The following is a 13,708-nucleotide window of genomic DNA, read 5'->3' as shown; positions in this document are numbered from 1 at the left end:
AATTATAGCTACATTGGGGGGAGCCAGGGAGGAGTATAGCCTTCAGACTTGGGTATTCCTTGTTGATCTGACTGTACAATACACAGTGTAGTTTGACCCGCCTATCAACAGTGCAACTGCCAAGGTAATTTATAGGATCATTTATATGAAAGGTTCATGTCTTGGGATTGTCCAATGTTATCTACCGAACTGGCTCTGATACATCTCCTGGTTTTGTTTTCTAAAAACAGTTTTATTTATCAAGATGATTGCTAGACAAATTTGGAGATTTCAAAGCCCCCAGAACTGGACTGGCTCTGGGATTGAAACCATGGCGATACAGTATTGGCCAAGATTATAGTTGTAGTCCATTTGAAAAGTGTCTAGTAGGAAGAGTCAAATACAAAATGTTTTGGAGACAAGCATCATTACACAGAACTTTGCTGCAGTCATTCCCATATTCAAACTTGGATCGGATCTATATTAACGAGTGAAATGCTTTTTCATTTTATAAGAAATGAGTTGTCTTTGTAGGGTGCCATTTGGACATAGCAGAGTAGACACTAACAGAGAGGACATTTTGTGCTAAAGTTAACCCTCAGCTTAGCTTTGCCAGCATAACAGCTAACATGATTTTTTAAATACTTTTATAATCTATAATTTTAACGAATAAACCTTTTGAAATTATTCAATTCAATTAATTTGTTTGCTATATAACTAACAGAGTGAACAGAGTATAATTAACCACACTGAACGTACTTAATAAAACTTCAAAATCAGATTTAAAAGATTGTTTGTTTTATTGCTTTACAACTTTTATAGACAGCATTTTACCGGCAAAGTCAATTTTAAATTCATATGCTGGAAAGTTACATGCAATGACTTTTTCGGCCGCCAGGGGAGGACTATAACACCCCCCCCTCCCTGGTCCCTCCTTAAATTCTGCGTATACGTAAGAAAAATGTGATGGCACACCACAAAATAAAATTACTGAAAAATAATGCTGGTGTTTCCATGTACAAACAAAAGGGCTTTTTACTGGACACAAAGCTGATATACTCACTGGAAGCCATGACTTATTCTTCCGCCATCCTAACAATACCACTGGTGTGACTAAAGACTTATTACACTTGCCTTACACTATATATTCATAAAATGAAGATCAATGTTGTACTCAATAATTCACTATACACCTTCAAAGAGGAAAAATGTTCACTTTCAGCACAATTGGCAATGATAGACGTCCAAACTGCTGTGAATTTAACTTATTTTTTGACGAGTATACGTCATATCGATTTGAACTGGAAGGGCTGGCGTTCGTTCCTTCGCTGGTAGCCTTTCCAGTTCAAATGGATTGGACATCTGTCAATGGCAGCCAATGAGTTAACAAATTCACATTTGTTTAATGCAAACAACAAACTCCTGGTAGACAGTTTTCTCTTTGCTTTTGCGTCTCCACAGTGGCTGTTAGAGATCTTTCATGACTTCTTAAGAGTGAAAGAAAACTGCCAGGATGCAGTGCAACAAGGATTTACTCGACTATCTGAGCTTGGCCATGTTCCTGGCAGGTATAATGCATCTGTACCTCCACAGGAAATGCCAAAAAAGCTATGGCCGCCACATGGCACCCACAAACACCAAGATGGTGCCTGCTCGCTTAGCTTGGTTCATCCAAGAATTACCGTCTTTTCTAATCCCATTACTACTGATGTTCACTTCACATGAACGTAACAGTTTGGGGAAGGTGCTACTGCTTGGAACATTTTGCCCACACTACTTTCACAGGTAAAGGAAAAACACTTTCCGAGTGATCAGATACCTATTTGCATTTGTTTAGTTATAATCTGCACAGCCAGTAATTGATCTTTCTTTCCAGAACATTCATCTATTCACTCCTGGTCAAAGGACAACCTTACCCTCTGGACATCATGGTAAAAGCAGTTATGTCTTGCTCGGTGAATGGATTCTTGCAGGGTCACTACCTGCTGCATTGTGCTCAAATTGAGGAGTGGGAAACTTACAACTGCCTCAAAATTGGTGGGTTCCAAACAATAATGAAGCTTTTACATTATGTATGCATTCCTTTCATATTACACATGATCGCTGTAATAACTAGAAAATGAGAAAAGTGAATATAAATGAAAATTAAATCACTGGCCGCTTTAATGTTACTAGCTGGATGAACATAGTTGCTGTAAAAATGTAATGCATGAAATATCAAAGCCCACGATACAGAAACTAAAGGCACGAGGTCAACAACATTCCTACTTTTTAAAAATGGATTTAATGTTATTCCATGAATTAACTCATTGACGTCGATAGATGTCCAATTCATTTTGACTGGATGGACTGAATGTTCCTGATTGAGTGCCATTGACGGGGTTAGACGTCAAATCCGTTTTGACTGGGATGCTTAGTAGGGATCATTCACTATAAGCCTCTCCCAGTCAAAATGGGTTGGAAGTCTGGCACCGTCAGAGGCACCCAATGCTTTAATGTTGTCCACCTGTGTACTAATAGCATATTTTTTACAATGAATAATTGATGAAGATTTTTCATAGGTTTATTCCTATTTTACATCGGAATGGCAATCAACATACACAGTGATATTTGCCTTCGTAAACTAAGGAAAAAGGGAGAAGTGAAGTACAAGGTTCCCCGAGGTGAGAAAAAGTATTACTCTCCCATTAACTCATGTTATACTTACAGTGGGGCAAATAAGTATTTAGTCAACCACCAATTGTGCAAGTTCTCCTACTTGAAAAGATTAGAGAGGCCTGTAATTGTCAACATGGGTAAACCTCAACCACGAGAGACAGAATGAGGGAAAAAAAAAAAAAGAAAATCACATTGTTTGTTTTTTAAAGAATTTATTTCCAAATTAGATTGGAAGATAGGTATTTGGTCACCTACAAACAAGCAAGATTTCTGGCTGTCAAAGAGGTCTAACGTCTTCTAACGAGGTCTAACGAGGCTCCACTCGTTACCTGTATTGATGGCACCTGTTTTAACTCATTATCGGTATAAAAGACACCTGTCCACAACCTTAGTCAGTCACACTCCAAACTCCAATATGGCCAAGACCAAAGAGCTGTCGAAGGACACCAGAGACAAAATTGTAGACCTGCACCAAGCTGGGAAGACTGAATCTCCAATAGGTAAAATGCTTGGTGTAAAGAAATCAACTGTGGGAGCAATTATTAAAAAATGGAAGACATACAGGATCACTGATAATCTCCCTCGATCTGGGGCTCCATGCAAGATCTCACCCCGTGGCGTCAAAATGATAACAAGAACGGTGAGCAAAAATCCCAGAACCATACGGGGGGACCTATAGTGAATGACCTACAGAGAGTTGGGACCACAGTAACAAAGGCTACTATCAGTAACACAATGCGCCGCCAGGGACTCAAATCCTGCACTGCCAGACGTGTCCCCCTGCTGAAGAAAGTACACATCCAGGCCCGTCTGGGGTTAGCTAGAAAGCATTTGGATGATCCAGAAGAGGACTGGAAGAATGTGTTATGGTCAGATAAAACCAAAATGGAACTTTTTGGTAGAAACTCAGGTTCTCGTATTTGGAGGAAAAGGAATACTGAATTCCATCCAAAGAACACCATACCCACTGTGAAGCATGGGGGTGGAAACATGCTTTGGGACCAGGACGACTGATCTTTGTAAAGGAAAGAATGAACGGGGCCATGTATCAAGAGATTTTGAGTGAAAATCTCCTTCCATCAGCATGGGCATTCAAGATGAGACGTGGCTGGGTCTTTCAGCATAACAATGATCCCAAACACACAGCCAGGGCAACAAAGGAGTGGCTTCGTAAGAAGCATTTCAAGGTCCTGGAGTGGCCTAGCCAGTCTCCAGATCTCAACCCCATAGAAAATCTGTGGAGGGAGTTGAAAGTCCGTGTTGCCCAACGAAAGCCCTCAAAACATCACTGCTCTAGAGGGGATCTGCATGGAGGAATGGGCCAAAATACCAGCAACAGTGTGTGAAAAGCTTGTGAAGAGTTACAGAAAACGTTTGCCCTCCGTTATAGCCAACAAAGGGTACAAGACAAAGAATTGAGATGAACTTTTGGTATTGACCAAATACTTATTTTCCGCCATGATTTGCAAATAAATTCTTTAAAAATCAAACAATGTGATTTTCCGTTGTTGTTGTTTTTTTTTTTTTTTTTTATATCCACATTGTCTCTTATGGTTGAGGTTTACCCATGTTGACAATTACAGGCCTCTCTAATATTTTCAAGTGGGAGAACTTGCACAATTAGTGGTTGACTAAATACTTATTTGCCCCACTGTATGGATAGAATCACTGACGTTTTCATTTTTCCTCCAGGAGGCCTTTTTGAATATATATCGGCTCCAAATTACTTTGGAGAGATCCTTGAGTGGTTTGGCTACGCCATAGCCACTTGGAGCATTCCATCACTCTCCTTTGCTGTATTTGCTGCATGCTTCATTGGTCCAAGAGCCATTTATCATCACAGGTGACAATTACTAGAAACTCAACAGAACAAATGTTACTATATAATGTAGGGGAGAAGAGGGCTGGTTGCCACATTTTTCTCTTTTATGAATATCTTCCAAATAATAGAAATAGAACAATAATTCATTTATTATAGGGAAGCTTCGTATTTTGGCTTGGATTTAACATCCTTTTAATTTTCCAGTTTATTTATTTTTTTCATTCTCTTAATACTGTTTTGTTAGTGAAGAAGAAAAAAGTCAATTTTCTTTGTTTACAGGTTATTTTATTCTCTTAATGAACAGAAAATGATGACACACAATTAGGGGAAAAAAAAAATAGAGAGAGAAAATCGACTTTATTCGTCTTCAAAAGGCTCCGAGAGCCCCACGCAGGTGCCCCCAAGAAGATCTGTCTCGAACCCTCGAGATCATGCAGTTTATATTTGTCGTTATACCAGGCGGCAGACTAGTGCCAGCCCCTTCATGAGAAAAACAGCGAGTGAAGAAAATGTGGACATCAGGGAAAAGAAGGAAAATAGAAATTCACTGTCCATCTTTATCAGTAACCTTGAACAAAGAATGACTCCTTGTAAGGAAAACAGTACTTGTCCACGGTGTCCACAAAGTGGACAAAACATAGTGTTATGGGAACAATAAATGATTATGTGTGACATTGTGAAATGAACAGATACAGTGGGGAGAACAAGTATTTGATACACTGCCGATTTTGCTGGTTTTCCCACTTGCAAGCCATGTAGAGGTCTGTAATTTGTATCATAAGTTCTCTTCAACTGTGAGGGACGGAATCTAATACAAAAATCCCGAAAATCACATTGTATAATTTTTAAATAATAAATTTGTATTTAACTGCATGAAATAAGAATTTGATACATTACCAACTAGTAAATATTTCGGCTCTTAGTTCTTTTTTAAGAACCCCTCCTGTTCTCCACTCATTACCGGAAGTAACTGCACCTGTTTGAACTTGTTACCTGTATAAAAGACACCTGTTCACATGCTCAAACAAACAAACTCCAACCTCTCCACAATGGCCAAGACCAAAGAGCTGTGTAAGGACATCAGGGATAAAATAATAGACCTGCACAAGGCTATGATGGGCTACAGGAAAATAAGCAAGCAGCTTGGTGAGAAGGTAACAACTGTTGAAGCGATTATTAGAAAATGGAAGAAGTTCAAGTTGACGGTCAATCTGCCTCGTTCTGGGGCTCCATGCAAGATCTCACCTCGTGGGGGATCACTGATCATGAGGAAGGTGAGGGATCAGCCCAGAACTACACGGCAGGACCTGGTCAATGACCTGAAGAGAGCTGGAACCACAGTCTCGAAGAAAACCATCGGAAACACATTACGCCGTCATGGATTAAAATCCTACAGCGCACGCAAGGTCCCGCTGCTGAAGCCAGTGCATGTCCAGACACGTCTGAAGTTTGCCACTGACCATCTGGATGATCCAGAGGAGCAATGGGAGAAGGTCATGTGGTCGGATGAGACCAAAATTGAACTTTTTGGTCTAAACTCGGCTCGTCGTGTTTGGAGGAAAAAGAAGGATGAGTACAACCAAGGGTGAAAGTGGGCCAGAACGGTCAGGAAGGCAGTTCCGGTATAAGATTCAGGGCAGGAACGCAGTTCCGGTATAAGATTCAGGGCCTGAATGCTGTTCCGGTACACTCTGCTTTGATTCCAAAAATATGATTGCTACTGTCAAAACTTATGTAAAAAAAATGCTAAACTGCCACACATGCATTTCATTTCCAAGAAGAAAACAATCTACCTGCTAACATCAGATTATGATGAGTCACGTCAATGTGCGAATGCACGCGGCAAAGCAAAATGCCTGGACTCATTTATCTGTTCAACTGGCTGACATACTGACATGTGGTCAACAGAGATAGTAAGCTCTGATTGGTTCAAATGTGCATGTTTTCTGGAACAGCAAAAAACAAACAAAAAAGTTTGTTGAATTGATGCAACAAAAAAAGGGCAATGCAACAGGAGATGGATCAAATCTTTAAGAGCAAGGAAAGAGTTGAGGAGGCTTATTTAGCATATTTAGTTTTATTTGCTCTGATGGGGATGTTCAGAACATCTTAGCTGTCAATGTGCACTTTGGACATTGTATATTTGTTCATTTATGTTAGGCTTATTCATTTCCTTATGATTTAAAAAAGTCTATACGCGATCTTCAAAATATATTCCATTTCACTTTACATAATATAAGTCATTTGTACTTATTTTTCTGAATGTATGTCACTTATATCTTTATTATTAAAACCAAAAACAAAAAACAAAGCAAAAGTAAATGTTTATATTAAGTTCAATTTTAATATACATCCTATGTTCTTAAGTAGTTAAAATTGAGATTTGGCATTTAGTATGTGAGGAAATGTGGGAAAATAAAAATTAGGAGATGGAGGTTGGGGTTATTGCTGTTTTTGTTAACTTTTATTTTGCAAGTCATTGAAAAAATACAATTTTGAAAAAAAAATCAGTTTTTGTATGTGTTATAGAAATAACTGTGCCAAAAGTTTTCTTTGCATTTCAGTAGTTTTAGGAGGTTGGACCCTCCGCCCCCCAAAAATGAAAATTAATTAATTAATTAAATTTCTTGCTCGGTGGCGACCTTCACGTCGAGGAGTTCCAGCAAGAAATTGTAGACACTTACAACCCCAAGAACACCATCCCAACCGTGAAACATGGAGGAGGAAACATTTTTTGGGGCTGCTTCTCTGCCAAGGGTACAGGACGACTGCACCGTATTGAGGGGAGGATGGATGGGGCTATGTATCGCTAGATCTTGGCTGACAACCTCCTTCCTTCAGTGAGAGCCCTGAAGATGGGTCGTGGCTGGGTCTTCCAGCATGACAACGACCCAAAGCACACAGCCAAGGCAACTAAAGAGTGGCTCCGTAAGAAGCATCTTAAGCTCCTGGAGTGGCCTAGCCAGTCACCAGATCTGAACCCGACAGAAAATCTATGGAGGGAGCTGAAAGTCCGTGTTGCCCGGCAGCAGCCCCGAAACCTGAAGGCTCTGGAGAAGATTTGCTTGGAGGAGTGGGCCAAAATCCCTGCTGCAGTGTGTGCAAACCTTGTCAAGGACTACAGGAAACGTTTGGTATCTGTAATAGCAAACAAAGTTTTCTGTACCAAATATTAAGTTTGATTTTTGTGATGTATCAAATACTTATTTCATGCAATTAAATGCAAATTTATTATTTAAAAATCATACACCGTGATTTTTTTTTGTATTAGATTCCGTCCCTCACAGTTGAAGAGAACTTATGATACAAATTACAGACCTCTACATGCTTTGCAAGTGGGAAAACCAGCAAAATCGGCATTGTATCAAATACTTGACCTCCCCACTGTATATGTTTATATGAATAAAAGGTAATACTGTGTATACTGTATGTACACTTGACAGCCTGACACTTTGTGAATGGGTATGGTTGTCAGACTTGTCACCAGAGGTGGGTGGAGTAGCCAAAAATTTTACTCAAGTAACGTTAGCGTAACTTCAAAATATTACTCAAGTAAAAGTAGTAATCCAAAAAAATCGACTTAACTACAAGTAATAGACGTATTTGGTGAAAAGAATACTCAAGCAATGGGTAATGTTGTAACTGTATATGATGTTTATTTATTTTTTTAAACGATGGTAACTTTTCCCCCAGCACAGTTATCTATATGAACTGTTATTATTATTCTGTACAATAACGCATTACATAACCACATTAAACCAAATTTAAAAAAAAAAAAAACAAAAACAAAAAAAAAACATTGAATTCCAGGAAGAGAAACAAAAAATACAGAACTGAAGCACCATTCGTCCAAAGAGCATGTGTGCCCTCTAGTGGGGAAAATAGTTTCTTGAATAGTGAATAGTTCCTATTATGAAATTAAAAGGATAATATCTCCAGTTTTCTGTGGTTGATCGGTGCCAATTAAAAACTGGGAAAGAGGTTAAAATCTGCACGTTCGAGTCATGTTGATGACAAATAATTTTCAAATAATTTCTTACTTCACTTTAAACGTGATTGAACAGGCCTGCGTGATCATAAACGGGAAGCTTGAGTCTGATTGGTATAATGGATTCATGTGATTATTGTTGCGATGTCCCATAGAGCTACTTTTGGCATGTTGACAAAAAAGTAACAACTAGTGTAGCCCAAAGTATTGGAGCAAGAGTAGCTTTTTTTTTGTTACAAACCTACTCAAATAAAAAGTATGGCTTAGTAAAACTACTCTTTGAAGTACATTTTTCTCAAAACGTTACTCAAGTAAATGTATCGTAGTAAATGTGATGCATTACTCCTCACCATGGCTAATAATATTTTGAAAACTTCATTGTAGGCTAAAATATAGGGTTAATAATTAGGATAGGTTGATGTGACAACCATCCCCATCCAAATTGCGACAACGAGGGTGGACTTTTTTGCTAACTTTTAGCTTTGCCCTAATACTTTTCTATGGTAACACTTTCATATTTATAAACCTATTATGTAAAAGCCATTAAAAAGAATTAGTGAACCATAACATTTTGAAAGTACTATTTGCCTTATACTTCAAAGTGATGTGTGATTTTCATTAAAAATTGGGTTGATATTTTTCTGGACACAAATATTATTTTAGAACTGATATTATGAGATTAAACACCGTCCTCTGGAGTTATGGAAAGAGTGACAACCAACTCATGGGACAACAAACCCCGCTCTCCCCTACCAACTGAATCATTTGCCCCCCACCCTTTTTTTCTCCTAAAGGTTTTACAAGAAGAAATTCAAGCACTACCCCAAGTCTCGAAAGGCCTTGATTCCATTTTTACTTTGAAAAAACATCCCATTGTGATATGACAACCATGGGCGGACCAGCAGAACTTATATGAACTATGAATTTGCAATATTTTCTGTTCATGTTCAAAAGTAAGTTTATTGGCAAGAACTGTCTTGCTGGCAGTCAGGGCTGAATACATTTAGTAGATCTTAAAATCATGTTGCAAAACATTTGTGCAAGGAATCCTGAGGTTTGCTTGATTTTTTTCCGGTCTTTTGATTACCCAGATTCATTTGTGTCTTCCAGCTCCTCCTCTTCGTCATTGTCCCTCTTCTTCACTCTGTGCATGTTTCTAAATTTTTAATGGTCGTCAATTGGACCAAGTGTCCTGAATAAAGTTTGAACTGAATATATATTGTAAAAACCACATTTTTTCTGCTCACAAACAATTATTAACATTTTGATTTAGTTCACATCTTGTATTAAATATCGTATATCGAGGAGAACGTTTACAGTTTCTACCGCAACTTGGAGAGCATTGAGTTTTGCAGTGAAGGAGTCAAGCACACTCGCGTGCACGATAACATTTTCACAAGATGACACAGGTGAGAACACCGGATAGTTAGTGTTCAAGTAACACCACTTGTTAGTGTTGCTATTCTCCATCAGTCCACAGCCACACCTGCTAACGCAAGTCCCGATGTCGTCTTGCATCACATCTTTTGGAAGAGTCCAGTGGTGACCGTGGGTCATATCAATGAGAGAATCCCCACCATCGTGCTGTAGTGCCACAGCCACTGACTCGAGAGATTTACAGAAAGCCTCCACACCAAGCAGGTACTCTGTTTGCGAGTAGCCTAGCGCTGAGGCGCTTACAGTAGTGTCACACTAGGATTCAAATAAAACCATTAAGAAGCTAAGAAATAACAAATAAACCTAAATAAGTTTTGCACTTACTCGGTGTCTAATGTACGCAGCTAAATGGGTCTCAGTGCATCCACCTCCAAGTAATGCAAATGGTTCCCTCAGGGTAAGTCTTAATATGTGTTCTGTCTTTTGCCATGCCACCTGTCAGGGTCACACAGAAAAAAATTACAATTATCCTCCACTATAGATGTGCCGATTACCGGTTTCAAGGTATACCATGGTATGAAAATATCAAGGTTTCAAAACCGCAAAAATTTAACGTCATACCGTCCCTAGGGTATTAGCCATTTTTTATGTCCCAAAAATGCATGGAGAAATCCCTTGTTTGCAGCTGTAAGGCTCAACCCTCCCCCACCTGTTGTTGCTCAGTGTCTGTGAGGCAGCTGTGCTACACGATGGCTGGAGGAGGTGAAACACCTGAACTTTTTTCCCCCATCGAAGAAAACAAAATCACTGGTATGGGAATACTTCGGCTACAGAAAAGTTACAGATGGCTGCGGCATAGAGGAGGAGGGCCAACCGGCATGTAAAACATGTTTGAGGAGGGTAGCTGCCGAGAAGGCAATACCTCCTATATGATTTCGCATTTATACAAAATTAAAGGCTAGTAAACACTGGCATGAACGTTTCCCACCAGCTACGAGAGTTAACTCCAGCGTTTTTAGTGTGTCTAGCAGTTGTAAAATATGTGTTTTTTTTTTTTTTTTTCTCGGGCTTTTCTTGTGTTGAGAAAGAGAGTGTGTGTATAATGTAACTATGATACATGTCATTTACACATGCTTTTTATGGAAAATTTGTTCTGATGGTAATAATGTTGGGCTGTGGGTTTAGGCTCACCTAAAGGACTGCATTTATTTTAATTTTATTTGGATTTGTTTTTTAATTATAACATTATACTTATGTTCCAATTTGGTAATATGTTAAAAATCCTGTTGAATGGAAAAAAGTTTTTTATAAACCCAGATATCACAAAGGAACACATTTAAAGCTGTATTTGCAATACCGTGATATCTTGGCTTAAGGTTATCATACCGTCAGAATATCATCATGCCTATTTGTCACCAGTAATGTTTTTTTTAATCTAATCATACCTTCAATTCATTTAACATAGTCTCATTCCTGTGGCAGAGAACTGCAGTACAAATGGTGGATTCCTCGTCAGGATATAAATGCAGCATCATCTTAGATCCAATCCGTCTAGATGTGACATTTCCCACCTTTCCGTAGGCATTTAGAGGGATTTTGGTGTGTAAGGTTGCCACAGGCTGGGCACCTGTGTAAGTAAAGACATGTTGAGTGAGGTCCCACGAAATGATTCAGTACAGGCTACACATGCAATACACAGTGAAACTGTAATTAACATTTACCATAAATTGAAGTATTACAAAGATGTAATAGTAACCAAGACATTTTTTAAAAATGATGTGCAGGTTGTGGATACCTGTTAGTTGAATAAGAGGCTGCATATAGTTGATCCCTACTCTCTCCACAACTAAGATGCCATGATTCCTCAAGAAGTGCTGAAGAACTGGATGGATGACTTTCTGACAAACGCATAGCTTCACATCATCTCTTAACGCCTGTTTGCCAATCTCAAGGAGAACATCAAGGATCTGAGAGTCCATGTCAGCACCATACAGGACTTCAATCTGTCCATCTCCTATTTCAGAAAGATCTCCAGCAAGGGACGTACTGAACAATAGCACACGCAGGGTATTTGATGGAACATTTTTCATCTCCAAACCATACGGAATATCAACTAATAATCCTGGAAATACTGCAGAGTCCATTACAGGAGGCCCTTCAATAGGCACAATTACTGTCGTTCCCAGAGTAACTACACCACTGTGGGATGGCACTGTCAACAGAAACGCCTGAACAGCCAACTCACTGATGTGAAGTGCTTCATAATCTTTTAGCATTATGGCTGGTTTGCTGCAGAGAATACTGCGGGACAACGTGATTAAGTTCTGAGTTGTGCAAAAGTCGAGTTTTACTTTACAATCACATTCTTCTTGGTGAAGGTATTTGATGCACATGCCCAGCAGGTGTTTATTAACCCTTATAGCTTTGTTTCCTTTTAGACCTATCTTCTTGATGTGTTCAAAGAGACTCACACAAAGAATAGCTGCAAACAAGCCGCAGTCACTAAAACGAGAAATGTGACCGCGAATGGAGGTTAAAACCAGATTTAGAATTGGTGTCGACGAATAAATGGCTGAAAGTATCACTGATGATGTTGACGTGGTAACAACTTGCCCTCCGATGTTATTGTGGATGCTTTTCAGTCCACCCAGAGGACCATAACATGATCGAAAAAGCTGTCCCAAAAGATTAAGCTTATACAAGAATTCCTTATTTTCCAGTGGTAGATCAGTGCAAAGGGCTGGTGATTTCTTAACGAGTCGAGACATCGCAATCACTGCATTTTTGGAGCACTACGCAAGTCTGGTCAATTAATGAGAGATTTGCCAGATCAAAATTAACACGCTATCTGGGGGGGAAAAATCTTTCGTACAGGTCAATAAATAAAACCATTCATAGATAATGATATAAATGTTTAATTCAACATAGCAGTGGTAAGAGTAGGTCAAAATATAATCACTTAGACGAACTCTCTAATCAAATACAGTACAGGCTTCTATACGGAATACTGGTTTCCATAGCAGCGTTGAAAGCGTTGGGTCTTACTGGTCCTACTTGTCCAGCGGTCGCATGGTGAAAATGTTTCGAATTTGTTAGTTAAAATAGATTTCACGTGTAATTTAAACTTTCAATGACATCAGGTTTACAAAGAAAAAGTCCAGGTTTCTGGTCTTCACTGTGTTAAATGCGAGCAAAATTACGCTAATTTAAGTCATTTGACGTCATCTTTAGCAGACGAATCAGTGAACAACAGATTCAAAACTATTGGCGGTAGGAAATCATCGTATTTTACAGTAAGTTCATGCCTTTGTTACTGAATATTGATAATACGGAGAACTGCACAAGTATAAAGTATGAAAAGAGACATGGTTTTACTAAATTAAGGATTTCGGAGAAATGAATAATACTGCACTGTTAACTTTCAGGCGAAACGACTAGACTCCAATAACTGCAATGGCGCCTCTCAAATTTGTCATTAAGGTAAGAGAGTCGTTTCTTTTTTGGGTAAAATATTATAAAATTATTCCTAAAAACCATATTTACCAATAGTGCAAAAGACTAATATAATTTTCAGTGTAATGGCACGCAAACAACGGTAATGTATTTTGACAGCTACTGTAACGTTTCAGTTCGGGTTGGTCGCAGAGTGATGATGTATGGATCGCTACTTTTACTTTTCTGGACCACTAGAGAGTGCACAGGTACTACTGTTCCTGGTGTCAGAGTTTAGGAAGCCTTGTAATGTATTAGGATTTGGGATCTTTCAAAAATGTTTCAGTATAAAATAGATTTCTTGACCTATTAGACTTTATCAATATATATTGTTCAATATGAAAATGTGTGTTGTATCCTGTATTCAGATATGGATAGAAATTATTGACTTG

The 13,708-nt window shown here is 38.8% G+C and overlaps 3 protein-coding genes across 5 annotated transcripts in view; 2 read left to right on the top strand and 1 right to left on the bottom strand.

The window, feature by feature from the left end:
* Positions 1-4: 4 nt before the first annotated feature.
* Positions 5-9,664, top strand: srd5a2b (steroid-5-alpha-reductase, alpha polypeptide 2b). 2 transcript variants are annotated; one of them, XM_057848324.1, is made up of 6 exons: positions 5-124; positions 1,441-1,764; positions 1,856-2,016; positions 2,541-2,642; positions 4,330-4,480; positions 4,739-7,772. In XM_057848324.1, the coding sequence occupies exons 2-6, from the start codon at positions 1,493-1,495 to the stop codon at positions 4,782-4,784; spliced, it is 732 nt and encodes a 243-aa protein (XP_057704307.1). In that variant the 5' UTR covers positions 5-124; positions 1,441-1,492; the 3' UTR covers positions 4,785-7,772. The 2 variants fall into 2 exon arrangements, with proteins under 2 accessions (XP_057704307.1, XP_057704306.1); XM_057848323.1 differs by lacking the exon at positions 4,739-7,772 and adding an exon at positions 9,242-9,664 and having other exon boundaries at positions 7-124.
* mkks (MKKS centrosomal shuttling protein) lies at positions 7,781-12,652 on the bottom strand. The gene is made up of 4 exons (XM_057848318.1): positions 11,620-12,652; positions 11,270-11,451; positions 10,209-10,319; positions 7,781-10,139 (listed from the first exon to the last, which is right to left on the bottom strand). Exons 1-4 carry the CDS (start codon positions 12,590-12,592, stop codon positions 9,717-9,719), a joined length of 1,689 nt encoding a protein of 562 aa, XP_057704301.1. The 5' UTR covers positions 12,593-12,652; the 3' UTR covers positions 7,781-9,716.
* The window catches only part of slx4ip (SLX4 interacting protein), a 57,386-nt gene continuing 53,481 nt past the window's right edge, over positions 9,804-13,708 (top strand). The window contains exons 1-2 of one of the 2 annotated variants that reach the window (XM_057848319.1): positions 9,804-13,117; positions 13,250-13,304. In XM_057848319.1, coding sequence (XP_057704302.1) covers positions 13,278-13,304 — 27 coding nt within the window. In that variant the 5' untranslated portion in view covers positions 9,804-13,117; positions 13,250-13,277. The other variant, XM_057848321.1, reaches the window with a different exon arrangement.

The sequence above is a fragment of the Corythoichthys intestinalis genome, chromosome 10, assembly GCF_030265065.1.
Source record: "Corythoichthys intestinalis isolate RoL2023-P3 chromosome 10, ASM3026506v1, whole genome shotgun sequence".
Lineage (NCBI taxonomy): Eukaryota > Metazoa > Chordata > Actinopteri > Syngnathiformes > Syngnathidae > Corythoichthys > Corythoichthys intestinalis.
The sequence above is the reverse complement of the archived record's forward strand: the minus strand, read 5'-3'. Positions and strand labels throughout refer to the sequence as shown.

What these genes read in the sequence shown, in the direction of transcription:
- srd5a2b (XM_057848323.1), top strand. Translation starts at nt 1,493, where the DNA reads ATGCAGTGCAACAAGGATTTACTCGACTATCTGAGCTTGGCCATGTTC. An exon ending in TGCCCACACTACTTTCACAG is followed by an intron (nt 1,765 to 1,855) that starts GTAAAGGAAAAA and finishes CTTTCTTTCCAG; the next exon opens with AACATTCATCTATTCACTCC. An exon ending in AGAGCCATTTATCATCACAG is followed by an intron (nt 4,481 to 9,241) that starts GTGACAATTACT and finishes TTTCTCCTAAAG; the next exon opens with GTTTTACAAGAAGAAATTCA.
- mkks (XM_057848318.1), bottom strand. Translation starts at nt 12,592, where the DNA reads ATGTCTCGACTCGTTAAGAAATCACCAGCCCTTTGCACTGATCTACCA. An exon ending in CTATGTTAAATGAATTGAAG is followed by an intron (nt 10,320 to 11,269) that starts GTATGATTAGAT and finishes TGACCCTGACAG; the next exon opens with GTGGCATGGCAAAAGACAGA. An exon ending in CTGCGTACATTAGACACCGA is followed by an intron (nt 10,140 to 10,208) that starts GTAAGTGCAAAA and finishes TTTGAATCCTAG; the next exon opens with TGTGACACTACTGTAAGCGC.